We start from the raw sequence: 13,251 nt of genomic DNA on the forward strand, positions 1-13,251 counted from the left end.
AGAGAGGAATTCCACCGCCACGGGGTAAAACATAGGTCCAAATTAAATTCCACACTTATTCTCCCCCAGCGCTGCCTGAGGGTATCCCACGACCTCTGCGCCAAAGAAGGTCATTATCAGGAAAAATGTGACCGGGAAAGGGAGGGAAGAAGAAGGAGAGGACAGAACGAGAGCAGTAAAGACGGGGATCAGGAGAAATAATGCTGGAGAAAATCTTTGGATTAGACTTGAGAGAAAAGCAAACTCTCATTTCAGATATGCTCCTCTCATAATAATCTCCACTTTCAGATCTGTCGTTTCTCAACAACATGTCTGATTCTCTCTTCTCCTCAGACAGGTAATCATCTCCTATCAGATCCAGACCTGTAGCTAAAGTACAGATCTGACATAGCTTCAAATATTTGAATTAGTTATGTGCGGCGTGTTTGATTTAGACTGTCAGAAATGTAAGCATCCTTTGAATTAGGGCATGCCACGAGATAAGGAAAATCAACCTAAAGAAAACATGCCATGCTTGTTATTCAACATGTGTTTAACAGCTTTTTCTAGTCCTTATAGAGTAGAAATTCAAAGGGGTGATAGAAGAAACAAAACTGGACTTTGTCCGAAAAATAAACCACAAATTTGGAGGGAATATGATAAACATTTCCTGGAAGTCAGACATCAGGACTCCCTGCTGTGTTTAATGCAACCAACAAGACATCTTCTATCATTTCAACTGACATGCTACGTCTTTTATGTGTCTGATTTCAAAAGCAAAGCAGTGTGAGTCATCTCTCCTACTCCTAGATGAAGCTTTTAAGTCAAAGTACAGAGGACGTAAACTTCCCGACATGAAACAGATAATGAAGACGTACTTTGTGCCTTTGTTCTTTTTTTTCCCCCCTTCTTCTTTCTTATCTCCCGTCTCATGACCGGGATTGTTTCCTGATTAGACACTTTTAATATCCGTCTCAGTAGGGGACCGTTACCAGGGATACAGCCAAGGCTGCAGCGCGGCATGTGGCTAACTGTTACAGCTAAGACGTCCCCGGGTGATTTTTCATTAACTGGTCATAAAGGAGGCTCTGTGTGGAGCCATTACAAGTGGCCTCAGATCTTCTCCACAGAGCACTCAGAGGTACTGCCTGCGAAGAAAAAAAGAGTGAGACTTTAAGGGAATACGAAGGGAAATCGAGTCTCAAAGGAACATTTTAATAAGCCTTTGGGAATATTTTTTTAAAAGTTTTGTCTTTGTGACGGCTAACCATGCTGTTTTCCCGAGGAGGGCTGCAGACAGACATGTGCTCCCTTCGTGACACATGGCGACGCCAACTGCTTCTTTTCACCTCGACCTTGCCGGCTCCCCACCTGAGATTGCGGCCAATTATGTTTGTGGGAACACGAAAACAAGCTGGAGGTTCTGCTATGGGGAGTTGAACCAAGTTAAAACCATTGTTAAATATTTAATCACCATGTGTGGCTGGAATATAATGAAAGTCTACCACTGATCATTAAACTTGCAGGCCTCCAACATCCAGATTATGTGCACTGTATGAGTGCATGACAATATGAGGAGTGTGTAGTATTGCTGTCAAGTTTTCTGCTGTCTACATTAGGATTTAGCACACCGAGGATTGTGAGTGAGCCGGCCCATCCATCAGCACAATATACTGCAGCCTGACAGAAAACTACGCGGAGCCATTGTGGTGAAAAATGGCGAGCAGTGCAGACAGAGATGTGAGGTAGAGACTATTACAGAGACGATCAGCACCACATTTCTTAATGGATCATTCTCCTCTTTGTAATGAGTGTCATCACACTTGCTTGAGTTCATTTGTGATGTGCATAAAATGTGAGGAATGCACATTATCTGAATGCATAAACAATGCGTCACTAACGCTGATGTAAATGTAGAATCAGAAGCAAGTTTGTCCAAGCTGTCGCATAAAAAATGTAGTGTGTAAAAACTCAAATTATAATAGGCGCTGCACTCAGCTCAGTGGCATATTATTAAAAAGAGACAGTAATACTCCAGAGGACAGTAAAAATGATTCTACTTACTATCCAGATAATATTTGTCTTTTTTTCCTACAATGCTGGGACCAGCAGGGTGGCACAGGGAATAAAGCATCCTTCCTCCAGAAGAAGCAACACATGACCTTTGATCTCACAAGGGCATTTTTCAAATATTGCTGATCATAACCATAGACTGTATAAATGATGGACGTAGCCACTGTGACGTCACCCATTTGTTTCTTGAAAATGAAGCCGAAGTATGGCCGCTGCCATGTTAGTTCACAGTAGCATGAAGTGACCAAATTTGGATGAGAGGGTGGTGCTGCTGAAAAGCGAGTGGTTGGGAAACGCCAAGTCAACTCAGTCGACAGTCTGTGTCTGTGGCTGATCCATCAGCTGGTGAATTAGATAGTTTAACTTCATGTTTCCCACAGAGGAGATTATTTTTGTGGTAGTGACTGACTGCAGGTGTTTATTAATCAGACTAAAGAAGTAGCGGACTCTCCGCTCGCTCGTCCAGTGAGATAGCGGCAGGTGAACAGCACATACCGGAAGGCGTAAAATAACCGATCGAAAAACCAACAACTCCTATCTCACTGAAAAGCTAGAGCTCAGACTTCTTGCACGGCCAGAAAGTTCCATAAATCCCACAGAGAGACAGATTATTTATCCAAACTTTGAATGAAAAAATCCCCAAAAGTCTCCAACTACACAAACAGGTGAAGTTAAGTTCAGTGACTGTGTGTCTGTGTTGACGTCTAGCAGACAGCCAGCAGGATCCATCTGTCAATCAAGTGACCCGGCCCCTATGATTTAAGGCTTAATATAATTAAAACGGGTGTGTTATAAAAAAATTCACCCCCCGTACAGTTATCTTGAACAGTTAAATTATCTTTTTATAAAGAAACCATTTTTGTACCAGGTTGTAAACATGTTTATTTCTGCTGTAAAAATATTGTTTTCCCATCTGCTGTAATGTTATTTCTTTTTTCTGGAGCCTCAAGTGGCCACTTGAGGAACTGCAGTTTCTTGCACTTCCGCGTTGGCTTCATTTTTCAACACAGGAGGTTGCCGCTTGATCATGACATATTTATTTAACTATGTTCGCTTTCTAATGCACATGTATTTGGTGATATATTCATGTGTGACAACTTTTTCTTCGGCTGTGCTCCTAATTTGCTGGGGCAAGTAATTCTCCATCCTGCCGCTCTGTACCCAGAGTCATGCTGCTTTTATTTCCTACCAGGTAGTTAATTTCATTCACTTGGTGTCCGAGGTGAAAATCACTCCCTGATTAGACAGCAGGGATGAAAACCAGCAGGGTTCTGTGTTCTTACAGGGATGATTGAGAAGTGCTGTTCCTGGGCGATGACTAAGCACAGCTGGTCTTTAGACATCGTTTTCAGGAATGTGATTTTCTTATTAGTAAGAGGTTTTAGCAAAAAAAGAACCCAGCATTTTGTACTTAACAGTTTTAGGGTCGTTCAATGCTAGAACCTGAAGGGTAGAAATATCCTACAGCACTACTCCCTTTTGAGTTTAAACATCAGACGAAGAGCTAAGAGAGAAATGTGTGTGAAAAACTCAACCATTGATTTGGCACAGTAGACCACCATTTGTCCTCCCTCTGTGATGTCTGCAGACCTACACTTTAAACTCAGTGTTCCTAGAGCAGCGTAGTTTGCAGTATTAAGATCAGTTCTGTGGACCTTTGCAGCAAGATTTAGATAACACTTCTAACCTTTGGAGTAAATCAGAGTAAACACCAGCTGCTACCCAGAAGGGTACTTGAAAACACAAATTGTGTATCTTGAATATTAAAACGCCGTCGCATACACTTTAGCAGCAAATTTACATAATTTTCTCCAAGAACATTATTTTAATACTAGAGTCAGTCGCTAACCCTCGCATCCAGCTGCTTCTCCGTGTTTCTTCATTAGCACATTATTTATATGCAAGTAAACACCATCCTGTGTCACACTGGGCAAAGAAACCCAGCTTTCACATCACAAACACGGCCACTTTTTTAGATGTAACAGACTTAAATGGTTGACTCAGTACTGCATTTATAATGCCAGGGTTGTAATGTGGAAGTATAAATACAGGGGTTATAGCTATATTTCATAAAAGGTAAAATTCTATAATGGATTTGATCATAAAAGAAAGATTCACTCAGACAGCATCATTTAAAGTTTAAAGATTACTGAAGGTCAAATTATGGATAAAGATAGTTAAAACTTAATCCTACACTGAACAAACAATTGTCTTTAAATAATAATATGTCATATTTTAAAGTTTAGTTGTTTAGTTGTGCCAAGCTCGTGGATACTTGTATATTACAGTGTTATCTGAAACTGATATTTTACATTTCAGCTACATACATGAGAAAAGCTGGCAGCATAAGCCAGAGAAGTGATGGTGCAGGTAGGTAGTATTTTGGTTTTACATTATGTTTACTGTCCCTCAGTTAAATACATCCATCCATTATCTATACTGCTTTTCCTATTTGGGGGCTGGAGCCTATCCCAGATGTCATTGGGCGAGAGGCACTAATCGCTAGTCAATCACAGGGCTGCCACAGTCATACCTCATTCCCCTATTCATGTAATGAGCCCATCAATCAATCAAATTTTATTTGTATAGCGCCAAATCATAACCAGAGTTATCTCAAGACACTTCACAGAAAGAGCAGGTCTAGACCGACTCTTTGTTATGTTATTTAAAGAGAGGCCCAACATGAATCACCATGAGTAGCACTTGGCAATATTCGACACATTGGCAGAAAAACTTCCTTTAACAGTCAGAAACCTCGAGCAAAACCAGACTCATGTTGAACAGCCATCTGCCTCGACTGGATGGGCCGAAAATGGGATAGAAGGAGATGCAGGATAGAGACAGGCCCACGCCCATGCATGCAAACTCCACATAGAGGGGCCCTCTTTGTTGAACTGGGATTCAAACCGGGAACCTTCTAGCTGTAAGGCTACAGCGCTAACTACTGCACCAATGTGCTTGTACAATAATATTTAACAATGTATTAAGTTCATAATCCTACATCACTGCAGACCTATCAGACCCTGGACACAAACTGTTTGAACTTCTCCCCTCCGGTAGGCGTTACAGAACACTGTACGCCAAAACAATCAGACACACAAAAACAGTTTCTTCCCACAGGCTGTCACTCTGATGAACGCTTAACAGTCACAGAGCGTCAGAACAATCAGTGTGGAAAAACCCTGTCACCTGTAAATAAGGCTGTTAATTGTTCATGTCATTGTATGGACACACTTTTTATTCATGTAAATATCATCAGTCATATGGCACGAATCTATACACACTGTGTTTTTTACTGTTAATACTGGAAACTTTCTACCTAAGGTAAATTAACCCATCTGTTACATTATTCCATATTTTTTCAAAATCATATTATCAGCATCATTGCACTCCTCATATTTGCACTATTGTCTTTCGCAGGCTTGTAGATACTAGTTTAATATTTAATGTTGAGTGCAGACTTGTACATATTAGTTTAATTTTTAATATTTAATGTTTAAGTATACATAGAGAACAAAGTTAAACCAGAGTCAAATTCCTTGTATGTGTACATACAAGGCCAATAGAGTTGATTCTGATTCTGAATACAAAGACACATTTTTTTTACAACTATAAAATGTTGTTGATCTTCAGATTTTCAATGATGGAAAATGACCCTGAAGGAGTCTGCAGACTTTTAAATGACACAGTTGAACCTGTGTGGAGCTGAGGTTCGGATAAATGAGTCTCTGATTCATGCCTGTGTGTTGTTGCCTTAAGATTAACACCCAGTTGTATAGAAATACTCCAATTTACACTTGCATAACTTGCACAATACCACAACTCATTACAGTGAGATCTTGAATGGAACATGAAAGAATTTGTTTTAAACTACAACTAAATAAAGTTATACTAAGAAAATATTTTATATAAGGTTTAGATTGACATAAGCTTGATAGGAATAAAGTCACAAACTAGTGGAGAGAGAAGCACGAGGACGCTCGCAGTAAAAGGAAAATAAGCTTTGGAGAGAAACAAGAAATATGGGGGGAAAAGAGCAGTGGAGTAGAGAGGGAGAGACTTACTTTAGCCAGCAGTGATGAAGCGAGGCGTTCAGTGGCTGATCTGAAAACCGCGGTGTGCTGCTGTTTGTAGTGCTCCTCTGTCTTCTTCTCTGTCTGAAGGCAAACACACAGGATTCACACACATGTACGCACAAGTTGGCTGTCGGGGAATCACACAGCTTCCTGTTTCAGACTCATAAATGTCAGAACATTTATCCCTACAGAAAGAAAGGAAATAAAAAGTAAAACATGAAAGAATGTGTAAATTGATGGATCTTCTTACCTCATACTGTCCTGGACTTGGGGCCTCTATCGATTCCTTGTTGTGGAAGATGGAGTTGCGTTGAGCGGTGGAGCCAAAGCCTCCTTTTCTGGTTCTCTCTAAAAATGCCTTTTTAAAACTCTCACAGGCTAAACCCTGCTCAAACACATCATAGGACCCTGGACCTGCAATGGATCACAGAAAAGTGGGGTTATTGTGTGTAGAGTATGTTTTTATGTTATGTCCTTTATTATTTATTGTGTCAGATAAAATACTGTCTTTCCCTCAAACCCATTAGTATTAGTAGCAAATCACATGGTAGTAGTCAGACAATAGACACATGCAGCGTAGGTGTAACTTTAACTTTTGGCAGTATGTGTTAGCTGAAAAAGACACCTGTGCTACAGTAAATGTCATATGGAGACACACATGGCACACTGCTATTTCAATAGTTGACTCCTCCTCAGTGCAGTGCCATGTCTGCATGTGTGAACGCCGGCTTTGGGAACAGCTTGAGAAGAAAAATGCTCAAAAACACAATAGAATGAATCTCTAGTTCCAATCATAACCTGCCCCTGCGTGCTACAAACTAAGATTACACTCACAAGTGATTTAGAGAGCAAAGCAAAGGAACAAACATGCGGTACACCTTCTGTACGATGTCTAATGAGATTACACTGACAGAAATGACGCCTTTAAAATCAGCAATTTACAACAATGACATTCTAGGAATAAAGTGCGGTCTCAAGTCAATGCTGCTGAACAACCTATACATCAAAATCTATGATATATCAATGTATGAGATTTATTGAGGCTGCACGGTGGTGCAGTGCACTGTCGCTTCACAGCTAGAAGGTCGATGTGGGCTTTTCTGAGTGGAGTTTGCATGTTCACCATGTGCATGCGTGGCCTCCTCCCACAGTTCAAATACATTCTCGTTAGGTTCATTGGTGACTCTCAATCGCCCGTAGGTGTCAGCCCTGTTATTGACTGGCTATCAGTCCAGGGTGTACCCCGCCTCTCACCCAATGACAGCTGACTCCAGCCCCTCCATGACCCTGAACATGATAAGCGGTATAGATGATGGATGGATTTATTGAAATTATTATTTACTGTGTGATTTCTGAGGTAGAATGCAAAAGAGGATTTTGCAAATGACGCATACCTCTATAAAATAATGGTTCACTTGTGGAACAATATGAGCATGCACAAACACACACTTACACACATACACTGCACAGTCATCACACCAGAAGTCAATTAGATTTCACATCATTTCAAAAAGTTAATACAGTCCACAAAGTACTTCCTCTTGTTACTTGTACGATTACATTTAATGGCCATGCCAAGTTAAAATCTGAACTTTTAAATTACACGTTGGTTTAAATAAATGAATAAGAAAAGCCTGAAAAAACATCCTCAGGCATTATCAGGATACACGTAATTGCCAATTATATCTGACAGCATATTGATAAGAAGGTAAGCTCTTTGTATTAGGAAAGTTATACAAAAAGCTTATAAATGAAACAAGAACATTTGTATGACTTGTGTTTGCACAGCAGAACAAGGCGGGACCTTTGGTAAAAGAGAAAACTGGGTAGCTACAACTACAGAACTTTAAAGAGGAAGATCTTTTTTTGCCTTAATTTGATGGGAGAGCTGAAGAGAGACAGGAAATGTAGGGAGTAGAGATCGGGGGATGACATGCACCAAATGACCGGCAGACCTGGAGTCGTACCTGCGATCAGCGCGTTGAGGACTGTAGCCTCTGTACACGGGGCACCTGCTCTACCAACTGAGCTAAACCATCTTTTTGAACTGGATTGCAATTACACACAGCATAGATTGGCCCACACACATAACCATACACTGACCTGGTGAGGAGCATTTTTTATGGTGAGGATTGAAGCGGGCTGCGGTGATGCCAAATGGGCTTTTCGTCACCCCTGTAGGCTTCGTCAGCAGCTCCAGGGCACAGCGCGGGTCATTATATGCACCAACAGGGGGCGCCACTTCTTTCACAGGGCTAAACCTCTGAAGCAGGAAGATAAAGGGGAAGAAAGAGATAAAGGTTAGGGAGTGACCGTGAAGGCAGGGCAGAGGACCCAGCTCAAACTGAAATTGTGCTGTTCAACAACTAATAGCTGATATTTTTTCTTTGCCCATCTGGAGCACAAAAACAAATCTAGCTGTGGATATTTGCTTTACCAACAGGAGCATAAACAACAGAGCGGACAGAACATGAACACATTTAATGGCAGCCCATTGAAAAAAAAGTAGAGGATGTTCTTAAGATGCAGAAAGAATCGATGTATTCCATGTGCAAAAGAGAACATATATGGGACTATTGATTTTGAGGCATGCGCCTGACGCTGTGTTTTGTAAATCTGGGATCATGAGTGCAAACAAGCAGAAAAAAAACAGAGAAAGAAAGGCATAAGAGAGTGAAAGAGCATAAAATGCAAACAGACAGGACAGATTGGCGAGATAAGTGGAGAGAAAATGAGATTGAGGAAACAGCATCTCCCTCTCAAAAATAATGATGCACCCAATCAGGTATGTAATGTTCTTTGACTGTTGTGCTGATGATATCAGAGCTTATTCAGCGCTGCAGCTGCCGGCTAGCTTCACTTCCAGGTACAAATGTGTTTATCTGATAGCCTAACAACACCGGCAATCAAGAGCCTGAAGCAGATAAGTTTCTTTTCAGTCAAAATTACTGAAGGCGAACCGAGTTTCTGTGTTACTCTAAATTTCTCTTCAGCCTCTGACGACTGGACCATTAAACTGCTTGTTATCGATGCAACAGAGGGATAAAAAGGACCTGATTCGCTCAAATAAAAGCATGTCCAATAAAAATGTCAGCGCGCCTCACACACTCTGAGTCAGCTCCCCTGGTGAGGTTCAAACCATAACATTGATCCTTAAATATAACATTTGGAAACATACCAATCATTGATCTGTACTTCCCATTTAAACAGGATTCAGCCTAAGGAAAATTAGTAGTGGGGAAATGAAAATTGCATTAGTAATGCACAGTTGAATTATTGAGCTTTTAAGAGAAAGGGGGGAAATGAGAAGGTGCAGCTGGAGAGGAGAAGTGTTTAGATTAGGAATGGAGAGAGTGTTTGAAGAGAAGAAAGAAGAGCAGCAGGAGTTACCAGACATGCTGTTCCAAGGCCAAAATAAACTGTGTTCATTCAAACGCAGTTGTGGAGCTGTGGTTTGTGGCCATCTGTCAATCTTACACTGCTCCACTGGCTTTGATACAGTCTTATTCATGGGGACGTTTTTTTTCTCTCTTGAACTGACTGATGGAGCTTTGTCGGCACTTCACATTCATGTTTCCTCTATTCTTAAGGCAGACTTCCACAATGCTTTCTATTGTTCCATTTCCAAACTAATACAAAGAAAACGTATCCCGTACTGTGTTCTGTTGAATGTTTACTTCATGTGCCGTCTTCAGTTTAGTAGATCTCTCTGTCGTAGCCTTCAGTTTTTGCATCTTTTAACCTTTATTGCTTTCTCCGTCTTTCTACATCTTTCGGCAGATTGATATGTTTACAGTTAGTCCTCTGGATTGTGTGATTAGTCAGTACACTGTAATTAATAATACACAAACAATCCACACAATGATATTTGTGTAAATGAATTAATAGGATATTATTTAGATTACATTATTCTGGCAAAAGGTTGTATATTTTTCCAACACGGCCCTCAAGCATTCAGTTTCAAGTTTTAGCCACTTGCATCCCTGATATGTTTACCATTTGCACATCTCCTCACACTTTACATTACATTACTGTTTTCTGTTAGTGTTCAAATATCAGGTAAAAAGGTTGTGAAGCACCAAAGAAAAGATGGTCTCCATGGACACAAGTGGCACAAAAGGATGAAACAACATGTAAATGGGGAGAATGGAGAAAAAAAAAAACATAAATGAGGAGAGAGAAGAAGGAAATGGAAAAGTAGCAGAGTGGAAGAGAAACCGAATGATAAATGAGAGAAACAAAAGAGTCTTATAATCTTAAAAAATATTAGGAATAAAAGATGTAATAGAAAGAGAGTTGATGGAGACATGAAAAGGAGGGAACAGAAAGCAAAATGGGGGATGAGTGGGGGGGAGCGAGGGCGAGGGGGAATCAAGGAAAAGGCCCGTTTTGACAAAGTGTCGGATTGATGCTTTGATATTGGGAAATTGCGAAGTCAAAGGGAGGAGAAGAGGCGAGGTCTGGAAGATTCCAGCTGTCCCTCTTATCTTCCCCTTCTCTCCCCCCTCCTTCCTTCATTCCCTCCTTCCCTCGTTTCCTCTCCATCCCTCCGCAGGGTAACGGTGTCAGATGGAACCGGACTCACAGGGAGACGAAGATCTAAGAAAACTGTCGCTCTCAGTTCTGCGCTGGAGATGACTTGTGACATGTGCGTGCGCACACATACACACACAGATCCTCGGTGGGTGTCAGTGACGACATCACAGGGTCGACGCACTAACACAGCATGTGGCCGGGGAAATTAGGTCAGAGCGCGCTGCACACACACACACACACACACACACACACAGATCAAATGAACCCCAGAATCTTGCATCAGTTGTTCTCACCAGAAAACTGGCAAAGCGTTTTATGTTCCAGACGTTATTAAGGCCAATTCAGGCAAACATTGTGTGTGTGTCTTTGTGTCTGTGTGTGTGTGTGCGCGCGTGTGCATGGAAATGTTGGTGTGTTCATTTGCATGCATGTCAGGAGAACTTGCAACCTTGTCTCTCTCATGTCTCTATATCTGTCTGCAGATGAGTTTGCACATGAGTTTGTCTGAATTTTCTATGTGTGTGTGTGTGTGTGTGTGAGCATGCACCGTCACATTGTGCCTGTGTGTCAGAGCGATAATTAAAACATCAGTCAGAGAGTTTCACAGGAGCGAGTCTGTGGGGCAGTGCCACAGAGGAGTTCAGCTCTTCCTGAGACGTGAAACTACACATTTTCACATCCTTCATCTGCGCTCCTCTGAGCCTCTTAATAAACTCATCTTCACCCCCATGTGAAGAAGCCCTCCACTCCCAGCACATCAATTAAACAAGCAAAGCCCGGCTCAGTGTCTTGGATGTGTTACTTAATCTCATATATTCTATATTAAAAATCCAGTCTCCTTTGAGGAATTTTAAATTGAATATCTTTACCTCCCATAGATTATCTCTGAGAGGTCTTTCCAGCGCAGTCTGATTGTTTTCTCTCCTTAGGGTGTATTAGAGATTGTAATACCACTTGATCAATGGATTAACATTTGTCTATCTTAGCTGGTTAAATCAATATTTGTGCACGATGATCTCCACCATAAAAACTAGTTTTATGCGTAGCTAGGTAACTTCATGAAATTACAAAGATCCTCATAACACACAGTCAAAATTACTGCTGTTTCTGAAAAGTGCACTAATCTGTGTTTCTATATTAATAATGACTCTATTTAAGACGACAGGTGTCCTACAGAGATAAAGGTGATTCCATTTAATCACATCCTTTTAAATTTTTAGGAATTACAAAAAAAAAATTCTACAGTAATGTTTGCCTCGAATCTCTTTTGTACGAGGGAGTATTAGGGCCACATTAAAGCTCCTGAGGAACGTTCAGTTTGTGTTGATTTCAGCGCCCCCTGTAGCCGTACCTCTTATCTCTTTGCTGATTTTTGTCCAGTTCATGCTTAAGTGGTGATTTTAAAAGAAAATCTCCTCCTGCTTTCTTTAACAGTCATATGTATCACTCACTTTAAATATTTGCCCTGGAAAATGTAAACAAAGGCAGCGTGCAGTTAATCGCTTCGTCTGACACCTACCCCCCGCCAGCAGTTAAAAATAACTGTATAATCAATCTTGTCTCTGATGGTCTGATTTGCTTTTATAGGTCATATTGAGTAATCAGAATTAATTTCAGTCTGTTTCATAACCAGAGAAAAACTCTTTATAGAGCTTTATAGAAAAAAAAAATTGAAGATTTCGAGAATTAAATCAGAATATTACCAGAATAAAGTCGTATTAATACGAGAAAAAAGTCATAATATTACGAGAATAAAAGTCGTAACTTTATGTTAGCCTATATTATTATGACGCGGAATATCAGAAAAGCAGTCAGTTGACTGATATTACAACTTTATTCTCATAACCCCCAATTTTTTTTTCTTTAATGTGGCTCTAATACTCTGTTGCATTTTTGTATGGTTAAATGACCTTTAATACAATCCCAAAATCAGGTAGAAAATAGGGTGGAAAGTAATAACTGACAAAAGTAATGGATCCTTGAGAGAGATCTCTGTGTTCAAGTCTACTAGTGTAGAATTTATGCAGACATTGAATAAATACAATAAGAAGCAAAAACATAGAAAAACTGCAGTGGACCCTGGTGAAGTTGCTTGAAAAAGTACCTACACACAAAGCACTGAATATCTTTACTGTCTAGTTGTGTTTGCGTTGTACCTGAGTCTGAGAGAGGAAGGAGCTGGTGAACTTTGGCAGGTTACCGCAAGACTTCACAGGCATCTCAAACTCACTTCTGATGTGGTACTGGCCCGGACCAGGAACTCCCTGATGGAAAGCAGAAAGCAAGAAAGGTACAGTCAGTACATGGTTTTATTTGAAGTTACATGCTTTGGTAATACCCCCTTTCATTATGTTGCTTCAGTTAGAACATGAGAAGAGAGACTGGGGAAAGGAAGGGACAGGTAAGAGGAGACAGGATCAGAGAGCTGCTTTGATTTCATTTGTTTCTCCAGAAAAAAGTGCGGTAGTTAAAAGCCCCTTTCTTTTGCTGTTTTGCAATTAAGTGACTGAAAAAGAATATGGAGGTTTACTTGTTTTATAGTCACAGGAAGCATGTCTTATGCCAACCCAAGACTCCTGCAGCATTT

The 13,251-nt window shown here is 40.6% G+C and overlaps 1 protein-coding gene across 1 annotated transcript in view; it reads right to left on the reverse strand.

The window, feature by feature from the left end:
- Nucleotides 1-13,251, reverse strand: part of stpg2 (sperm-tail PG-rich repeat containing 2) — a 55,179-nt gene that overhangs the window by 28,169 nt on the left and 13,759 nt on the right. The window contains exons 7-10 of the mRNA XM_069683788.1: nucleotides 12,821-12,928; nucleotides 8,232-8,391; nucleotides 6,379-6,542; nucleotides 6,117-6,209 (exon numbers count right to left, since the gene is read on the reverse strand). Of these exons, the coding sequence (XP_069539889.1) occupies nucleotides 6,117-6,209; nucleotides 6,379-6,542; nucleotides 8,232-8,391; nucleotides 12,821-12,928 (525 nt within the window). The remainder of the gene's footprint in view (nucleotides 1-6,116; nucleotides 6,210-6,378; nucleotides 6,543-8,231; nucleotides 8,392-12,820; nucleotides 12,929-13,251) is intronic.

Source organism: Semicossyphus pulcher, unplaced genomic scaffold (assembly GCF_022749685.1).
Source record: "Semicossyphus pulcher isolate SPU_LCO1_2020_fin unplaced genomic scaffold, fSemPul1.0.p SCAF_6, whole genome shotgun sequence".
In the NCBI taxonomy this organism is placed as follows: Eukaryota; Metazoa; Chordata; class Actinopteri; order Labriformes; family Labridae; genus Semicossyphus; species Semicossyphus pulcher.